Source organism: Enhydra lutris, unplaced genomic scaffold, assembly GCF_002288905.1.
Source record: "Enhydra lutris kenyoni isolate GAN:26980312 unplaced genomic scaffold, ASM228890v2 scaffoldscaffold90, whole genome shotgun sequence".
NCBI lineage: Eukaryota > Metazoa > Chordata > Mammalia > Carnivora > Mustelidae > Enhydra > Enhydra lutris.
This window is the reverse complement of record NW_019154174.1, coordinates 1,221,341-1,241,984: the sequence shown is the minus strand read 5'-3', so window position 1 is coordinate 1,241,984 and position 20,644 is coordinate 1,221,341. Positions and strand designations below refer to the sequence as shown.

Below are 20,644 nucleotides of genomic sequence, written 5' to 3'. Positions count from 1 at the left end.
AAATCCCATATTAAGAATAAGAGGATTTTTGATCAGAAAGTATGTGGTCTCTGTTCAAATTTGTCAGGGCCCAGATACTGGGAAAAGGAATAGTTTTAATGACTGTATCTTCACCTTGTCAGTTTAGAGATCCAGGAGCCTCGGGAGAGCTAGGAACAAGCTCCAGCCAGAGGCGTCTGGACAGGAAACATCACTTCTACAGTGAAGAGTTTGTTTTCGTCCTAATGAGGAAAACTCTTCTTACGGGTGCGATTTTACTCAGCACATGGTCCAAAGAGGGGGCTTGCACTGGCCAGGTGGGACCCTTGCATGGAGAGCTAGCTTCCACCTCCCGTGGGTACATCTAATTTACCCTGGGACCTCCTGCCCCTGCCTCCCCAGCTGAGGGGCACTGCGGGAATTCCTCCCCAGCGACGCTCCTTCCCTAATCCACTGTGCCACAGAAGTTCCCCAGGGGGATAACAGGTGGACCCCAGGTTTGCATGGGGCTACAGTGAGCCCCCTTCTTGCCCCCAGGCAGGCCCCGCTCACCTTGCTCAGGAGGAAAGGGCAGTTTCCCAGCATGCAGGGCCAGCTCCAAGGCAGAGTCCTCCTGAGTCACAAAAGGCTCAAGATTCAGGGGGAGGGACATGATGTACTGCCCGATCTGAAACAGAAGAAAGCACTTTCAGCCCCACATTGCCACATACGGTCATTATTTCTGTAGCACGTTCGTGTGAAGGCAAACCGGGGGCAGACAAAAGCATGAAGCCTGGGGCAACCCCAACTCTGATCTTTCCAGACTGTGCTAATACTGCCATGACAGGACCTTACATAAAATCAACGACAATTTGCATGGACATCACAGATTCACCCTCACACTCATGGCCCCACTATTCTTGGAATGCCCTCAGTGCAATCTCTACCTGAAATGAGGTAATGGACACTGACAAGCAATTGTGCAAATAAATATAAATGATGACTATTCGTGGGTGCAAAACCAGGAAAGTGCTAACACCCAGAGGGCCCGGCCGAGCAAGAATCTGAATCCTGTCCTCTGAACTTGGCTGTGCGTCTCCCCTTTAGAAGGGATCTAAGAGAAGGAAGGAATTTTGTTGGGAAGAAATGCCATTTATAATTATAAATTAATTTGGAGGGAACACTACTGTTTTCATAATACAGACTCTAGAAATAAACATGGACAATGCCTTCTTGGCTGGTGGGGAACTGCAAAGACAGGCGTACAAGACATTCGGGATGAGCCCACAAATACCACAACGTTTGTCCATGTGTCGGATGCACATGACTGTCACCATGGGTACACTTCAGATGCTAATTTCTATTCAAACTCCTGTTTTGTGTTTTAAGTATATGTTTTTGTTTCAAAATAAGGTTGATTTTCAGGTTACAACAACATATTGCTTTTGGTTTTGTTTTTTTTTTTAAAAAAGGTCTTTGAGCCTGTTGTTGCTTTTTGTTTTGTTTTTTTGTTGTTGTTGTTGCTTTTTTTTGGTTCTATATTCGTTCCATACCTTTAAACTTAGAGTTGATACTGATTCTGTCAACTAAAAGCCTTAGGATTATCCAAGTAAGATCTTCCTGTCCTGGCCTCACGCATACCCAGACTTCCCAAATCTCCCAGCCCAGAGGGAAATTCCAAACATTTCCAAACACTGAACGTGGGCTGGCTGTAGTTAGGTCCCAACATCCTCTAGTCCATCATGCTAATGCAACAGGGTTAGTCTGCTCTTCCTTTAAGGAGGCACGCGGATGGTAACATAAATTAAATCAGCATTTTTTCTTTGCATTTCCTTAGTATGCTCTCCTACTGAAACTAGGCATCTGGGCCACTTTCCTCACTAGTCACGGCCGTCACTGTACACGTCAGCTCGAACACGGCAACAAATGCATCATTTTCCCAAGAGGCTGGAGGAAGAGACAGATGCTGGTTTCTGGGCTTGGATCCCTCTATTCTAATTCCATGTGGCAGGCATTCCTGAACACCTACTATGCGCGAGGACCCCAGGCATACTCCTGTGTTTGGTACAGCTTTCCTCTGGGGCCATAACCTTCTGGCTAAACCCACACACCCAGTTTTACCTACAGTGAGGTGTCAGGATCATTATACCTTACGTCTATGTTGTTTTTCATTTTTCAAAGTCTTTTCTCCCATGGCGCCCCTCTATAGTGCCCACGCGGCTCTGTGTGGGAAAGGGCATCACCAGCGAGGCAGAGTGTTGTTCGGGGGCAAAATTTCAATAATCTGACATCTCAAACTTCACAGCTTCTTGGTTGAGCTTGTGGGGACCGCTGTGGTTCCTAGACAGACCCCACGACTCCAGGTCTCCCTCGGGAGTTCTGTCCACATTCATCTTTTGGCAATCAACGTGGAAAGGGATGCCTACCAGCACAATGAGGACGTTTGTCTGCTATTCCCACATATTCAATACATACTCCTTGCTGTTCGGTTTGGGTAAGCTCAGTGACACAGGGAGAGTGAAGAGCTCTGTGGTCAGACAGCCTTGGGTCTGAGTTCTGGCTCTGCTGCTGTGTGATCTTCCTGCTATCAGCATCTCTGACAGGAGGACAGTCTCATACTGACTTCTAAGGATGACACTAATGTGTGTGTAGAGCACCTGGCGCCTGGCGTCCTAACAGAGCGGCCCCTCTCCTTTGCCCAGAACCTCACTGCTTGCCCGTGGAACGCTACCGCCAACCAGCTCACATTGTTGCTGCCAAGATAAAAAAGTCTGTGTGGACCATGCACTACCTCACGGCAGTGATATGAGCCGCGCACTGTCCTTGCACACAGTGTGTGTCCAGTAAGTGCTCATTTCCTGAGTTCAGCTCATCTGCCCCCAAGTACAATCCTCAACTCATGGGGGGTTACGGCAGGTGGAAAGGGGCCCTGACCTGGACACTAATATGGGCCTCCCCTACTCCTCCATCTCAATTTCCTCAACTGTAAAATCGTTCAATAACCTCTCTAGTCCCTTCCAGCAACATCATTTCCTCAATCCATTCCGATTGTAACACATAGCGTCTCAGTTCTAAAAATAAGAGGATTCCCATTGGTTCGAAGAACCAACCCTCATCTTCATGTTTCATCAGTACAGTTTTATGAGGTAATGCCCTGGGAAACAGGAGGAGAGTGACTGCCATTTTGAACTCGACACTGCTCCCAGTGAACACAGAGAACAATGCCATCCTCCATGCCCATGGGATCACCAGATACTTCCAACTGTACCACAGCTACTTTCAAAATTTAAAATTCCTTTGTACCTCTTACAATAGAATCATAACATAGAAAGCAGTGGGTTCTAAGTGACAGCCTTAGGCAGAAGAAATTGCTTATCTCAGAATCGCCCTGGAGAATTCCAAAAGTCTCCCGCAGCGTGAGGTGCCCGTGGCTGGAGTATTCTACTCCTACCTGGTATTTAAGAGCAGCTGAGCTGGATGCAGGAAGTTGCAACAAGAAAGGCCACGCGCAGGGGGACTGTCGCCTCCCAGGGGTGAACAGAGAAGGAGGAAAGGATTCCAAGTGCCCGGCTCCCCTGTGGGGTTTATTCTGTACTTTGTTCATATGGAGTCTCCAGAACTACAATTCTTAAGAGATTTCTTTCCTGCTGTGAAATTACTCGTGAGAACACTCCACACCAGGCCGGGTGCACAGTGGGTGTCACTTCACATTGGCTGAATTTGAATTCAGGACCACACACACATTGTTCCTCTGAAAAAGTCGTGGAGAAGAATGTGGCCACCTGCTTCCTGTCCTCCCAAGAATCTCCTCTGTGCTCTCACACTGGGATGCCCTTAGGTGGCGGCCACATCTCCCATCGCGGGAGAGGGAGGAGGGGTACGTGTTAGGTTTTGAAATCAGCTTGTGTTTCATCCACTGATTGAATAAGCCTGTCCTTAAAGTCCTGGATATGGAAGGAAACAACCCAAAAGTGAAGGTTCACACAGCACCCACGTGGTAATGACTGTTTTCCCCAAAGGGCCAGAATCCAAAGACAAGGCAAGGTCTGCAAGGCTACAGTTGCCCCGGAGGAAAGCGCCTGGCAGCTCTTACGTTGCTGATGTACTCCAGAGGTGTGAGACTAAAGGTGGGCAGGTCGTCGGTCAAGGTCTCGCCAATGCCTGCTGTGTTCCAGCTCTAGGGAGGGAAGGAGAGAAAGCGATCAAGGCCACAGAAACCAGGAGGCCCGGGAAAGCACCCCACCCCGGAAAATACTTGAAGAATGCAGCCTTCCTAGAGGTGCCTTTGCTCAGTGACGGTCCTGGGAATCGTCACTATTCGAGAGACCAGCGATTTCTCTTCAAGTCATCACCCTGAAGTCTGCCACGGAGAAAGTAATCCTCTCTCTCCGAGTTCCCAAAGACCCATCCAACGGGAGCTCCTGTCTTCTCAACAGGACTACTTGATAAGAACAGATCCCACCTGTTGCTCCCACTCAGACCGTGAAGCGAAGAGCCAGATACCCCGTGGTTTGAGTTTCTCTACTCCGGTGGGCACGCTGGGTTGCGCTGCCTGGGTCTTCAGCGCTCTAAAGAGACTAGGAGTGCCCCAAATCCTTCAAAGAGACCCCACGTAAATCCCTGTCTTGGGAGGGAGGCCTGGGAAGTCCTTTCTGGCTGCGGAAATATCCAAGCCACATCCCCCAACACTATTTTACTGCTTTTATTTCCACTTGCCTTCCAGATCTATTTCTAAACGGATTCAGAGCTCAGAGGAGAAGGGATGGGAGGGAACCTCTAAACCCCACCAGCGGCCCCCTGTCCTCTTTGTGATCCCTCTGTCTGGGGAGATGCTCTTCCTTCCGACATTTCAAATACGGACTGTCTACGGTATCGTGCTGTGAGCCCTCCCAGCGGGCTCTCTAGAGCCAGGCAAATTACCAGCATGTACGTGGTCACAGAGTTCAGCCTGGCACACCTTCACACAGAAATCTAGTTTCTTAATTCCAATCTGAGTCACCCTAAAGCCAGCCTGGAAAACAAGGCCCTTTCTGGCTGTGCTCCTGGAGTGACTCCCAGGTCACCCTGTAGCTGCCCTCCACAGCCACCTGATGCCATCAGGCTGCCTGATTCTTTAAGCAACGTTCCGGGAATGTCATGGCCACGTCCACCCCTGGGCTCTCGGCCCAGCCTAAGCCTCAGCTGCCCTCCCCGTGTTCCCCAGCAGCAGCTCAATTCTTATTTTCTTTGCTTGAGACAAGTTCTTTCCTTCCCCACCTCCGCCCCTAGTTTTCTAAACTCCTTGTTCTTTCTTGTTCGAGAATCCTCCTCTGTTTCAAAATAACCTACTTTTCATCAGTTAACTCCCACCCACGGAGAGGAAGCACTGTGATCACCCACACATACTGCATGCCCATGATGCGCATAGCCCTGGGCCCCACCTGGGGGAGAGGAGACCAAAAGATGTAAGACTTGGTGCTTGCGCTCCTTGGGAAACCAAGAGCCCGTGACATGCTCCCACGCTATGCACCCCAATGCATCCCCCCATGTGCACGTGCACAGGTTTCCACTTGGGAGTTCTCTGTGGCAGAGGCGAGTTGTGATACCATCAGAGTTCAGAGGAGCGATGGCTCAGGGTGAGTACAGGAGGAGTGGGATGCAGGATGCCTGAGGGGCAGAGAAGGAAGACCGGAAGGACGGAAGGATGAGGCATAGCTCTGAATGGGCTAAGAAAGGGCTTTATTTTCAACAAATAAACTTCAGAGAGAAGGGGAGGGGAGGAAGGGATAGAGAGGGAAGGAGGGAAGGAGGGAATGAGAAGGTAACCTGTAAATCATAAAAGACACATGGACCAATCCCAACATGTAGAACAAACCTGGATCCTGACTCAAACAGTGAAATTATGACTTTTATGACAACTGGAAATTTGAACACTGATTAATGGTATTAAGAAATCATTTCTAAGTTAGGGGTGATTTGGGTCCTATGATTATTTTTAGCGTTGTCACACTTTAGAGAAAGGATATACATACAAGACAGATGGCCAGCTGATCATGTCGAAGGAGGGGTGATGAGGACATAGAGTTTGTTATACTCTTCTCTCCACTATATGTTTGTGTGAAAACTTCCCTAATAAACTTCTGAAAGACAGACCACTCTCCTGGGCCTGGGGAGCTGTAGTGATGAGGCTGAGACAGGAAGGCCGGTGAGGCAGAGGGGTGGGAGAGGGAGGGTGCCTGTGAGAACGGGAGCCACACCTTGGGGCTGGGCTACAGGGAAGGAGCCCTGCAGGGGACGAGCACAGCGGGCAGGAGGCCCTGAGAAGGCTCCATGGGGAGGCAGGAGGAGAGTGGCCAGGCAGAGGGCAGAGCGGGGGCAGCCACAGTCAAAGGGGGTTTTGCAAGAAGGGCGGGTGGACAGTGGACAAACCAGGGAGGCGCTTAGCAAGTAGGGCGACCGGGAAATGCTGCAGGGTATTTTTCAATTGTTCAAAATCTATTGAAAAGTTCCTTCATAGGGGCTTTTCTGTCTCATCTGTCACCAGGTGATGTGGGCAAACGTCAACAATCGATTCTGAAATGGACTGTAGTGTTGGTTTATATTCTTCAGATGTGAAAGGGTAATATAATTTACCAGCAAACATTAAAAGCAAACACTGAATGACCAGGGTTTAATTTTCAAATCCTTACGGCCGAAGTGTTTGCGTTTGTGCTGTGTGCTTTCCTCCTGGCGACTCTGGGAGAGCTCCTCCTAATCTCTGAGCTGCCTGTCTCCGTTCCCAGGGCCCCGCGGTGTCACAGCGCAGCCCAAGTAAGGAGGCCAGATTCAAGCGACCCAGAGCCCAAGCACAGAGAGGGGGTGGAAGAGCAGTAGGAAGAGCTGACCTTCCAGGGGCGCCTGCGTGGCTCAGTGGGTTAAGCCTCTTCCTTCAGCTCAGGTCATGATCCCAGGGTCCTGGGATCGAGCCCCGCATTGGGCTCTCTGCTCGGCGAGGAGCCTGCTTCCCCCTTTCTCTCTGCCTACTTGTGATCTCTCTCTCTGTCAAGTAAATAAATAAAATCTTAAAAAAAAAAAAAAAAGAAAGAAAGAAAGAAATGACCTTCCAGTATAGAAGGTCACAACATTAGGATCTGGGGTGGGGGGGATCAAGAGCATACTTTTCTCGAGGAGCACTGAGCCGGGGACATTGATCACTATACTGTACGCCTGACACTCACATAACACTGTATCTTAATTACACTGGAGTAAAAAAGAGGTTAAAAAAAAATCCTGGTTCTTAACATTCCCATGAATCACTTGTTTTATCCTACAATCCACATGAAATCGTTTCAAAACTACAATGGCATTACTACTAGCAATAAAATGACTGGACAAAGTTAAAAATTCCTTTTTAAGCTCTAAGAAAAATAATAAAGCAGCCAGCTCTGGGGGCTGGGGATGGGAAGTATGAAGAATGCTAAGGGACTCAACTTTCACAGCAGCTCCATGAGCACCAGCAGCTCCGGAACATGGAAGGGTGACTAACCAAAAACAAGGACCCTGGCCTCTTAACAGTTTTCATAATCCTTTTCGTGCAACTTTGGAGAGAACTTTGGGGTGCTGATACCTTTTGTCGGGAAGAGCCTATTACCTCAGGTTCCACGACTCCTTTCACTTCCTTTCTCCCTTTTCTAGTCAAGTTCAATAAATGTTATATTGTATATATTTTGGTTTTTAAAAAAACAGCACGTGTAGTCCCGTTCCATTTCTTCTACAGATCTACCTGCCCACTGGTGCCCGTCCGGCCGTCCAGAAGGAAGAGGCGTCTGGGGGATAAGTACCACGCGTTCGTGGCATTTCTACGTTGTGGGATTCTGAAGGGATTTACTGCTTTTTTCATTGTATTATCCTGTATTGCCTGAATTTCTGAAAAGGAGTGTGTGCAATTTTTACTTTAAAAAGCTGTCATTCCTCTTAAAAAATGAGAATCACAGAGAAAAAGAAAACCAGCAATCGCTAAGCATGTGCACTGCGGCAGCTGTAGGGCTAAGTCCCATCATCTATGAAATGTCATGTAATCCTCACACATCTGCATGGTCAGAATCAGTGTGTCTCCATCTAATGAGGCTTACACAGGAAGCCAGGCCGATGGGACCGTGTCAGGGACATCATTTCTCCAGTTTCGCCCCCCCCCCCCACCAGAAACACAGATCTGACTGCAGCAGATCCCACGGCATTCTGCGGGAAAATCCACTGTCCAACCCCACTGTTTCATGGATGGGGTTTCTGAGATCCAGAGAGATCCACAGACTGGACCCAGGTCATACAGTGAAGAAATGAGCGCCCCTTGAGCCCTGGTCTTGTATGCTTCCCAGAAGGCAGCAAGAAGCAAAGAACTTGTAATGCTGCCTTATGGGTTCTTGCTGCCTTCTAAAAAGGGTCTCCCAGTTATTAAAGGGCCACAACTGGATCCTTCTCAAAATCCCAGCCCAGAAATCCAAACGGCAGTGAAGAGACCAGAGCCACAGGAGTCAGAGCAGGTAGAGATATGACTGATGGGTAATCCCTTAAAGGAGTCAGGACAAGCAGAAAAGGGTGTAAGGTGAGGGAAGGGAGGCGCTCGGGGAATAGCCAGAGAGTAAAGGCATCAAGGACAGAAAACAGCAGACCCCCTCAAACCCTCATCAAAATCACCAGATCAGATCTGGTAAGACACTCTCCTGGGCAAAGTTCCAGAACTAATGCTCATGAAAAAAATGCAATCTCACGGGACAATTAGCTCCTCTGACCTGCCCCAACCTATCCAGTAGCACATAATCTCCCTCACTTCTCCCGCAGAGGGCACAGCTACGCTGCTCTGAACAGTGAAAGTTAATCAAGCAATAATAATCATCCCAGGAAGCAGGATGAAAATAAGGCATCACAGTGACTCCAATTAAGATAAGGCATTCTTGCTAAGCAGTGAGTTGCAAGGGAACAGTGAGTCTGCATGGCCGGACTTCCAAGTCAGGAGAGTTAGAGAGCTTCCTCCTAAAGCTCCTGGGGGCCGGGGCGGGGGTGGGGGTGAGGGGAGGAGCTGGGGGCCCAACAAGGGGATGTCTGCGGTCCGTGGGAAACTCACGTCCATCTTGGAAACGAGTAGCAGCTGCTGTTTGATGCGCAGGAACACGGAATCGAAAGCCAGCTGGTGGGCCTGCTGGTTGAGGCGAGTCAGGGCCGTGCGAGACGCAGACAGCAGGTTGTGGTTACTCGACCCTTTCTCCTAAGATGAGATAATGCAAAAGGCTGTTAGGGCCTGGCTCAAACCAAGGCGATCAGCTAGTTCAACATTTTGAAAAGCCCCTGAGAGGAAGAAAGTGAGGGGGTGGTTCGGTACAGCAGTGGTTCCCAAGCCCGTCTGTGCCCCAGCACCCCCTGTGGAACATGCTGGATTATAGATGCACACGCTCCCACCTCAGAGCTACTGAATCAGAGCCCAGCAGGGTTCTGGGGCCCAGGGAGCATTTTAGCTCACTTTTTCATGTAATTCTGATGCATCTGCTAACACAAGCTCAGGGACTGGCAGTTTAGGAAAAAATTAACTGGTGAGTGTCCCTCAGGGATAGAGGCAGAGGGAGAAAATGATCAAAAGTGTCAGGTATAAACAAGATTGAGGGACAGGAGCCTGACCTCCCAGCGAGGTCAGCTCAGTTACACTCGGTCGTACGGCAGACTACGCACAATCTATATGAGTTCCAAGGAATTCCAAACAGCCTGAGAAAATACAGAGGTGGAAAATGTAACCTTAGTTTTGCTATTATAAATGAGCCGATTACAACAAACTAAACCAGATCAGCAATAAAGATAGACAGAGTTGCTTTAACCTAATCACGGAAACACGGATGAATGAACCTGCACAACTGTTTTAAGTGTTTGTCAAGCTCTAGTACAGCCAACTGGCGGGCCAAAGTGCATGGCAATGGGGAGACCGTGTGAGGGCAGATGAAGGCTCAGACACGTCCAGAGGCTCACTGGGCCGTCACCCCCAGAGCTCAAGGCCCACCAGGACACGATGAGATTGCATTTGGTGTCAAGGGAATGGCAATGTCTCCTCTGCCTATCACCAAGACAGGTGGGGGGATGGTGCTGGAAAGGATGCTCAGTCCACTTAGGATCTTGGGGCCATTCATAGGTTGTTGTATGGTTCACTCCACGTGTTGGGAGGTTCTTCCATCCCTGGAGCCCCAAGGGGCCCAAAGCTCAAAGTCAAGAGCAGCACCATGATAGGCATACCAAGAGCTTAAGCTAAAGGGATGGCCAGAAGGGAACACTTATCCTCAGGTCCTCCTACTGCCACGAGGAGGATTGATTTCCCTCCTGGCAGGGTTGGGGGCCTCCTTTGTGGGTTCTCCCCACTTAGCAGGCAGTCCACATTGTAGTCCCCTCTCTGCCATTCAGTAACAGGGGCCTGTCCCTGCCCTGGAGTCAGGGGCTACCCAGCCATCCTCCCGGCAAATCTGACTCTGGAGGGCAGTACGGCAAGCCCATTGCCACACACCTGAAGTCATGCTGTCCATGCGGGCTCTACCGCCTTCTGTCAGTAATAAAGCTCCACTTCTCCAAATCCCACACCTATACGTCCATTCGTTCCCACCCAGTTTCATTTTTTAGCTCCTTAAAACACAACACAAACGAGACCGAGAAGAGGCAATAGGGCACACGGCAGACTGCGGTCCACACGCAGAGCCGAAAAGCCTGGATCGGGGAACGGGTGGCAAGAATGCCATCAGTCTGGTCTCATACCTTTAGGGTATATAGTATTTCCATTAAACTGGCATATTCAGCAGGGTTATCCTTCTGGAGGTAATTATATTCTTGCCATGGGTTCTTGGCAGAGCTCTTCTTGTCTGTCAAGATGCTATCCTGAAACCCGGCCAGGCTTCGAGGGCTGTAGGAGTCAGAGAGATACTTGCCAGCTGTAGACAAAATCCTGAAATGAAAGTCATGACCATTACGCCCCGAGCTATTTGTACGGAACCTTCCTCTGGGAGCATTCAGTTTGCTCCTTCCTAAATCCCAGGATATCCTGATGAGGCAGACAGATTTCGGGTCCATTTGCTAAGAAGAAAAGGAAGACATCCCACACCGCTGAGGAACGAGCAGGACCTCGGGTGCACAAGAGACCCCAGGTGCTTTTAGTTCCTATTTAACACTCAGTCTGCCGGCACCTACCACCTTCCTAACGTGACAGACAGCCTACATGGGGCCATCGTTAGTTTATTACGATCTGGGACACTGTGCATTTTCTGTGCAGCACTTTCTGGCTCTGCGGGAATCACCATCTGGAATGAAGACATGGGGAGCCACCGGCAGTGGGGGAGCCAGTCCTGGGAGAGTGGGGACAGCAGCTCAAAGCACGCTGCTAGCCACATGACTCACCGTCATGCAACTGGGCTGGTGTGGGGTTTGTGTCCACCTGCCCTGTATAGTTTACTTTTGTGGTTTAGGTGCCACAGAGAGATCTACTGTGAGAAGCCAGCACTGTCCCATTTCTCTGAGGAAGAAAAACGCCTGGAGAAAGTTCTAGGTGACGACCAACCTCTAGGGCTTGCACCTCTATCTTCTCGTTCCAACAAGGATGGCCTTCCCTGACAGATACTGCAAAGCCTCTGCTGTCCTCCCTGAGCCCAGCTGGACCGCCCAGCATACACAACTGAATGTGCACAGAACCACGTGAACATAACGCAGGACATCCCACGTGTGGCTGACTCCCCGACCCCTCCTTGGCCATAACATGTCATGAAAAAGGATCGCCCTGGCAGCTTTCTGGTTGAACTCACTTTTTAAAAAAAACAAGTCCAGTGAAACCTGTCAAGGAACACGTGTACCTGCAGACAAACGAATCCGTTTATAGGGCCTTCCTGGGGAGCCACAGCCGACACAAGCTGCCACCTGTCTCTGCCACTAAGCTACGGCTCTCCCTGATGCTTAAGCCTCCAGGTGGATTCAGCTGGGTCTCTTGTCTGCCAAACGGTGGCCTGTTCCTGCCATCACCCTTTCTTCCAAGCCTTCACGATCTGTGAGGACCAAACAGGGTGTTCTTCCCCTCTAAGTTCCAAGCACGGAGCACAGGGCCTGGCCCATGGTGGGTGACCCTGGGCTTGGCAAGCAAGAAGCTGAGAGCTGCCCTCTGGGAAATCAGCCCCCCTGTTAGGTCACAGTCATTTGTGCCTCCCCTGGGTCATCTAGGGGGAGACTGGCACCAGTATGCCATCCACGCTGAAGAAAAACAGGTATGTCAGGAATGTTTTAAGTATTAAAGATTACAGTTTAAAATGTTAGAACAGTGCGCTCTAAAATAAGAACCAGGGCACCTCAGTGGCTCAGTCAGTTAAGCGTCTTGCCTTTGGCTCACGTCATGATCTCAAGGTCCTGGGATCGAGCCCCATGTCTGGGATTGAGCATCTCCCTCTTCCCCCTGCTCGTGCTCTCTCTCTAGCGATCTCTCTCTCAAATCTTTAAAAAAAATAATAAAGTGAGAACCAAATTAAAAAAAAAAAAAGGGCGGAATCGGTTCCAACCCCCAAGGAATGAACCATATCTCTTCCTCCCTAGCCTCCTCTTCATCCAGACAGACACCATTAGATGAACTAATCATCAGACTCAGATTTCCTAGAATGTGTGTGTTTACTAGTACTACGAGCTAAACCTTACTGAAATGAACACTTGATTTCTACACTCCCAAAGACATGTTCTCTCATTGCTGGAACAGGAGACAGCAGATAAGTAAAACAGTCCTCACCCTCAAGAAGCTCACGGATTAAAGGGGGGGAGTCCGACCTGCACTAAGGTGCTAATGAGTGTTCGGGGAGAGAGCAATAAGTGCGCACAGAGGAGGGAGAACCTAATGTCACGCCTCCAACCACTTCAACTCATCTCCTTTCACGGGAGCTAGTTACCCACTGCTTTACAAGCCGTGGAAACTTGTAGATTTACACTGGATCCCCCAAACCTGATTTTCCCATTAAACTGTCCCACTAAGACCTCTTCCCAGTGAAACCATCCCTGTGCCAAAAGTTACTGATCGGTGCCATGAAAGTAGAGAGGAGCCATGACTATCTCCCTGTAGCTCACCCGACTTGCCCAGTGGCACTCAGCCCATAAATCACAAAACGATCCTTTTCTGCAAGGAAGGGATCTTAAGAGCCCCAAAGCCAATGTCACTCTTGTCGCCAAAGTAATCTAGAGTGTTCTGAGCTACTACTGCCTTTGTCACCTTGAGGGGTGGTGGGAGGCGTGGTCCTTGGGCCGAGGAAGTCTGGGTTCTGCAGGGGAGATTGAGGGGAGACTGACAGGCAGATAAGATAAGCTTTATAGGCAGCTGCCACACCTGTGCCTCCCCGATGGGAACACAGATGGTGACTGTCGCTATTTTCCCTTTCCAGGCTCAGTGCTTCCAGAATGCTCTCACCTCTTAAAGAAGCTCCCCTGGATACACCCGGTCTGGTCTCATCTCATGCCAAAGCTTGGGTCAGAGTTTCAGCTTCTCTGGGCTGCAAAATGCTGATAGAGAGGCTCATCCTTTATATACCACTGCCCGGTCAACTTCCTAACCAGATCCTTCTCTTCCTTTAAGAATGTAATATTCACCTTCACTAAAAGACTGAGGAAAGCCTGTATGTCCTGACATGGAAAGATGTCTGCCGTACACAGGCAGAGGAACCCAAGTCCAGGGTAGGACGCTAATCTACGAGAAAAACAGTGTGGGCAGTACAGGGCTGACACACTCTGGACGGCTCAGCTCACGTCCACGTTCGAATCACTGCCTCGTGGTCCCGTGACCTCAGACACAGCTATCTCCACAGATCATTTCTTTCACTTGAATTACCACCTGTGCCAGACTCGATGCCTCAATGTCCCTTCATCTGTAAAAATGCGGACGGACAGTACCTACCTCTTTGGTCACTGGGAGGATTAAAGAGTTAATTCCTGGAAAGTCCCTAATATCAGAGCTCAATAAATATTATAGGTGGGGGCAGATGTTAATAATGTTTCTTCTAGAGAGAATATTGAGGGTGAGTGGTTTCCCTTTTTATTTCATACACTCGTGAACGGTTTTCATTTTTGCCATGAGCTAGGGCCAGGCTAGAATTACTACTGAACTTAAGAAAGTAAGAAGCGGCATGCCTGTCCTTTAAACATAAATGTTACACTTTCAGCCCTTCCCAGGAGTCCTCTGAAAACTTGGGCCCACTCGCCCTCCACCACAGGCTCCCTTCACCACGAGTGCATGTGCCAACGGCATGAGCGTGTGCGGGGGGTTACTGTTCACGGCGTTTATATTATTTACACACACTCCACTATGTGCCTGTGCTGCTTGGGTTCTACTCAGCCCGGGAAGTCACGTCATTTGTGTGCTGGGCGGCTCCGGAGTTCCGGACAGCAGCGGCTGCCCGTTCTACCCTGCGGCGAGACACTGCCCAGAACGAGAACCACTGTAGGAGACGGTGAACCTGAAGACAGTCCATGGGCTCAGAAATGAAAGAAGACAGAATGTGGCGGGAAGGAGAAAGAGCTGCCTTGGAGCACTGACCCCACTCCTCAGCCCCTCAGCCCCACCTTCCACCAGGCGGCTGTGTCACTGCGTACAGCCCACCCCACACGGACCACTGCCAGAAATTCCCTCCCACCCACATCACTTTAGGACAATAAGGAAGTACCCAAGAAAGAGGTGATGGGGCTGCTGCTGGCCCTCAGACAACCGTACAAAATAGACTTCTTCCCCCCAGCTCCCGGAGAACACAGAAATCATCGGTTCCAAGGAATTGACAGATTTAGGTGGAAAAAGAGAGGAGGGAAATTTGGGAGGCTGGAGCCCTTTGAGGGGAAAACCAGTTTGAACGGGATGACCTCAGGGCAAGGGAAACCCTGGCAGGTATCAGAATAGAGAAAGGAGGGGAAGAAATGTAATGCTGCTTCTACGAAGAAACTTAAGAGTCCCAGTAATTCACTTACCAACAAGCAGCGGGAACCCAGCCCATTTACAATTTGGAGATAACGCGTATGGTCTCATTTGGGCTTCAACTTCCACATCTGACAAAAACTTTGTAGCCACTGTCACTGAGCTCAGAGCCTTATCCTTTTCAGGTGCTCCGTAAATGCTTAATGATGACATAATGACACTTTGTATCTAGGTACAGACAGTCCTCGAGCCTGTGACTTTCACATTTGACCGTATGTCGCCATTGCTGAACTGTGTGCTATATCAGGTTCTTCCCCAGCCAGGATCCCAAGGAATCGCCCACAGCTCTGGCCTACCTGTTTGCTAGCTGCTGCTCGAAGTCCCCACATTGCCGCAAGAGCTCACCACAGGTGGCTATTATCCTAAACAAAACAAAACAAAAGCACTTCAAGTTCAAGTATCTGGAATGTTGACATTTACCGGACAAATACTGTCTCATTCATAAACATTCTAACTATTCACTCCTTTTGGGGGTGCTGGGTTCTGGAGAAGTGGTTAACCATTGGACAATCTACCTGACATGTCTCACTAATCAGTAATTCATGGAGAAGGGAAACTCGACTTCGTTCTAACATCCTTGAGTCACAGGCCTCTCTGCTGGGAATCGGGAGTTCTGTGCCACACGTCTCAAATAATCTTACATTTCCCAAATACTGAGGTGTGCTTTGGGGCTTTGTCCTTAATAAAATGGGTTGGAAATAGTTCATATTTAAAATTAAAAATGGGCACCTGGCAGGCTCAGTCTCAAAAGAGCATGTGACTCTTGATCTTGGGGTAGTGAGTCCGAGTCCACCTGGAGTGTAGAGACTACTTATATTTAAAAGCTTTAAAAAAATAAAATAAAATAAAATAAAATAGGGGCACCTGGGTGGCTCAATGGTTTAAAGCCTCTGTCTTTGGCTCAGGTCATGATCTCAGCGTCCTGGGACTGAGCCCCGCATGGGGCTCTCTGCTTAGCAGGGAGCCCACTTCCTCCCTCTCTCTCTGCCTGCCTCTCTGCCTACTTGTGATCTCTCTCTGTCAAATAAATAAATAAAATATTTTTAAAAATAAATAAATAAATAAAATAAAATAAAATAAAATTTAGAAATCAACAATACATTTAAAAAATCATTCACCACAATCAAGTGGGATTATTCCAGGGACGCAACAGTGGTTCAATACTTGCAGATCAGTCAACCTGATACATCACATCCACAAGAGAGAGCATAAAAATCATACAAGCATCTCAAGAGATGCGGAAAAAGCATCCGACAAAGTACAACATCCACTCATGACAAAAACTCTCAACAAAGTCGGTTTAAAGGGAACATACCGCAACATAATAAAGGCCATATATGAAAAAATGAAAAACCCACAGCTAGTATCATCCTCAATGGGGCAAAACTGAGAGCTTTTCCCCTAAGGATCAAGACAAGGATGACCACTCTATCCACTTTCATTCAACATAGCACTGGGAAGACTTAGCCACCGCAATCAGACAAGAAAAAGAAATAGAAGGCATCCAGACTGGTAAGGACAAGGTGAAGCTTTCACTATTTGCAAATGACAGAATATAATAAAGAGAACCCTAAAGACTCTACCAAAAAAACACTAGAACTGATTGATGAATTCCATTAAGTCAGTGGATACAAAATCAGTGTACAGAAATCTGTTGCATTTCTTGCACTAATCATGAAGAAGCAGAAAGTGAAAATTTCCAACTGCACCAAAAATAATAAAACACCTAGAACTAAACTTAATCAAACAGACAAAAAGACCTATATTCTGAAAACCATAAAACACTTATAAAAGGAACTGAAGATGATACAAATGGAAAGATGTTTTATGCTCATAGTTGGATAAGTCAATATTGTTAAAATTTCCACACTACCCAAGGCAATCTACAGATTTAATCCAATCCCTAACAAAATACCAGCAGCATTTTTCATAGAACTAGAACAAATAACCTAAAATTCATATGGAACCAAAAAAGACCCTGAAAACAGCCAAAGCAACCCTCAGAAAGATGAACAAAGCTAGAGGGATCACAATCTCAGATTTCAAGATATATCAGAGTAATCAAAACAGTATGATACTGGCACAGTAACAGTGACTAATCACCAGAACAGAATAGAGCGCTCAGAAATAAACCCACACATATATGGTCAATTAATCTACGACAAAGGAGGCGAGAATAAACAATGGGGAAAAGACAGAATAAATAAACATCTTCAACAAATGGCGTTGGGAAAACTGGACAGCCCCATGCAAAACAATGAAACCGGACTACTTCCTTACACCATACGCAAAAATAAACTCAAAATGGATTAAAGCTTAAATGTGAGGCCTGAAACCATAAAACTTCCAGGAGAAAATATAGGCAGTATTTCTTTGACATCAGCCATAAAAACATTTTTCTAAATATGTGTCCTCAGGCAAGGGAAACAAAAGTGAAATTTAACTATTGGGACACCACCAACAAAATAAAAAGCTTTTGCTTTTTGCAAAGGAAACCACCAACAAAACAAAAAGGCAATCTACTGAATGGGACAAGATGTTTGCAAATGATATATCCGATAAGGGGTTAACATCCAGAATATATAAAGAACATATACAACTCAACACCAAAAAAATGAAATAATTCAATTAAAAAATGAGCAGAGCAGAGCAGATTTTTCCAAAGACAGACAAATGGCTAACAGACACATGATCACTCATCATCAGGGAAATACAAATCAGAGCCACAAGGAGATATCCCCTCACACCTGTCAGAATGGTTACGATCAAAAATAAAAGAAATAATAAGCATTGGGGCACCAGGGTGGCTCAGTCAGTTAAGCATCCAACTATTGATTTCGGCTGAGGTCATGATCTCAGGGTCGTGAGACTGATCCCCGCATCGGGCTCTATGCTGAGCCCAGAGCCTGCTTAAGGTTCTCTCTCCTCCTTCTGCCTCTTCCCCCAACTCACGCTCATGCTCTCTCTCTCTCTCTCTCTAAAAAATAGGAAGGAAGGAAGGAAGGAAGAAAGAAAAGGACAGAGAAAGAAAGGAAGGAAGGAAGGGAAGAAGGGAGAGAGGGAGGGAGGGAGGGAAAGGAAGGAAGAAAGAAAGAAAGAAGTATTGGCGAGGATGTGAAGGAAAAGGAACCTTCTTGCACTGTTGGTGAGAATGCAAACTGGTGCAGCCACTCTGGAAAACAGAGCTTCCTAAAAATTTAAAAATCCATTCCTAAAAACAGAGCTTCCTAAAAAAATTAAAAACAGAATTACCATATGCTCCAGTAATGTCACTATTGGATATATATCAAAGAAAACAAAAACACTAATTCAAAATATATACCCATCCCTAAGTTGACTGCAATGTTATTTACAATAGCCAAGATACAGAAGCATAAATGAATGGACACAGTGTGTGATACATATATCTACAATGGACTCAGCCATAGAAAATGAGATCTTGCCATTTGCGACCACATGAATGAACCTAAAGGTATTATTCTAAGTGAAGTAAGTCAAAGACAATTTACCGTATGATTTCACTCACACGTAGATTTTAAGACACAAAGCAAAACAAAAGAGACAAACAGACTCTTGACTACAGAAAACAAACGATGACTGCCAGGGGGAGGAGGATGGAGGGATGGGTGAAACAGAGAAAGGGGGTTAAAAAAAATTAAATTAAAATTTAAAAACCAAAAGTCATTACTTAGTATTTGTTAGATGTCTGCTATTTGCAAGGCCAAGAAAACTGTTTTTATACTGTATCTCTCTCTGACCCCATGAAAGGCAGGTGAAGAGTAATCCATTTGGTTTCTCAGAGATAAGACTGAATGACCGTCATACCTTCACTTAATAATCTTTTAATTTTCAAGTAATTTTATGCTAGGCCCTAAAGTCCAGCGACCGAGTCCTTCAACACCAAACTATAAATGTCAGGACAAATCCAAGGATTAAAAACATCTGAAGTCTAGTTAATTTTTAACTTCTCTAAAAGTGCCTATCTATCACCAGAGTATCTGGGCATTCCATCATAAGAAAGGTTTATGAGAAAATGAAATATTCCACTTTCCACTTGCCTCGAGTGCAACAGAATAACCTTGCATGTAGTATTTTCCGGCGTACCAAGCTGCCACACATGATAGGGGGATACAGTTAGCATCGAGAACATTAAATTTCATCCCCCAAAATTAGAAGTCCAGATCAGAGCCCATGAGGAAATTATCCGAATGGCCCTGGGAGGTGCTGGATCTGCTCTGATTAAAGACAGCTTTCAGGGGTGCCTGGGTGGCTCAGCTGGTTGGGCATCTGACTCCTGGTTTCAGCTCAAGTCATGATCTCGGGGTCGTGGGATTGAGCCCGGAGTCGGACTCCGTGCTCAGCATGGAGTCTGCTTTTCCCTCCCCCTCTGCCCCTTGCCTCGCTCTCTCACTCCCTGACAGAGAATAAATAAATCCTTTTTAAAAAAAAAGAAAAAAGAAAAAAAGATAGCTCTCAGAGGATCTGGACGTGCTCTGGTGTGGACCACCACACTGAGAACTCCAAGTGTTGGGGGCACCCTGCGCACACTACCTAGGTCAGGGGTCAGGCAAGTGGGTGAAGGGCAACCACCCTCTTCAGAATGTCCAACCATGAAGAGTGGTTTTAAGGAAAAGAAATTCTGGGTTGTCATTTATCTCAGCCTAAGAGTAGAGCGGCTATCCCACACGGTAGCAGAACAGCGGCACAAGAGAACGTACGGCCAGGCTGGCAGGGACTTCAGTGACCAGTGCCGGGGAGACGATGCGAACCCACTGCTTCTAGGGCTTCCAATGTTTAGGTGATGTTAGAAATCTGGATTATGTTAAATCTGGTTTATAAATGTGGACAACGAAACCCAAATTTTGTAAATGATGTGATCAAACCACGTCCGTAGGTCAAGTCTGGCCATAGGCCAGAGGTCTACACTTTCTGGCTGGACCTTCTCAAGGGCCAAACCTTTGCAGGCCACTGCTGATCACACTCCCACCAGGGCTCAGGGCTTGGGGCAATGGGGTCTATCTAGTGGCCCACAGGTCACAGGGGGCTACCCCAGGATCTAGCCATCAACCACCACTTAGAAGAGTGACCACAAAGCCTGTTATGAACTCTAACATGGTCCTTTAAGGCCAGATAATGTTGCCTTACCACTTAGTGGTATGGTGCTTAGATCTAAAAAACAGAATCTGGGGTCCCTGGCTGGCTCAGTCAGTGGAACGTGTGACTCTTTATCTCAGGCTTCTGGGTTTGAGACCCATGTCGGGTGTAGAGATTACTTAAAAAAAAAAAAAAATCTGGGGCACCTGGGTGGCTCAGTGGGTTAAGCCTCTGCCTTTGGCTCAGGTCATGATCCCAGGGTCCTGGGATTGAGCGCCACATCGGGCTCTCTGCTCGGCGGGGAGCCTGCTTCCCCCTCTCACTCTCTCTGCCTGCCTCTCTGCCTGCTTGTGATCTCTCTGTCTCTCTCTCTGTCGGATAAATAAATTCTTTAAAAAAAAAAAAAACTTACAAAAAATTTTTAAAATTTTAAAAATAATAAAAACAGGATCTAATCAGCTACATATTTTCTAAAATATAAGTTCCAAGTTATTTTAGCCTGAAAAATTATAGGCTAAGGGGAAAATAAATCTCAAGCCAAATATAAAAAAATATAAGTCACCAAAGGAGATGAGGCATACACAAAGACTAAAATGCTTTAACAGTGAGGGGGGGTCTCTCTGGGCTGGTGCT

General features: G+C 47.4%; 1 protein-coding gene across 2 annotated transcripts in view; it reads right to left on the bottom strand.

Annotated features, from left to right (window-relative positions):
• LOC111162314 (component of oligomeric golgi complex 7) overlaps window positions 1-20,644 on the bottom strand; it is an 80,834-nt gene that overhangs the window by 9,806 nt on the left and 50,384 nt on the right. For both annotated transcript variants that reach the window (XM_022526654.1, XM_022526653.1), the window contains exons 11-15: window positions 15,214-15,279; window positions 10,699-10,885; window positions 9,038-9,178; window positions 4,052-4,135; window positions 532-646 (exon numbers count right to left, since the gene is read on the bottom strand). In XM_022526654.1, coding sequence (XP_022382362.1) covers window positions 532-646; window positions 4,052-4,135; window positions 9,038-9,178; window positions 10,699-10,885; window positions 15,214-15,279 — 593 coding nt within the window. The remainder of the gene's footprint in view (window positions 1-531; window positions 647-4,051; window positions 4,136-9,037; window positions 9,179-10,698; window positions 10,886-15,213; window positions 15,280-20,644) is intronic.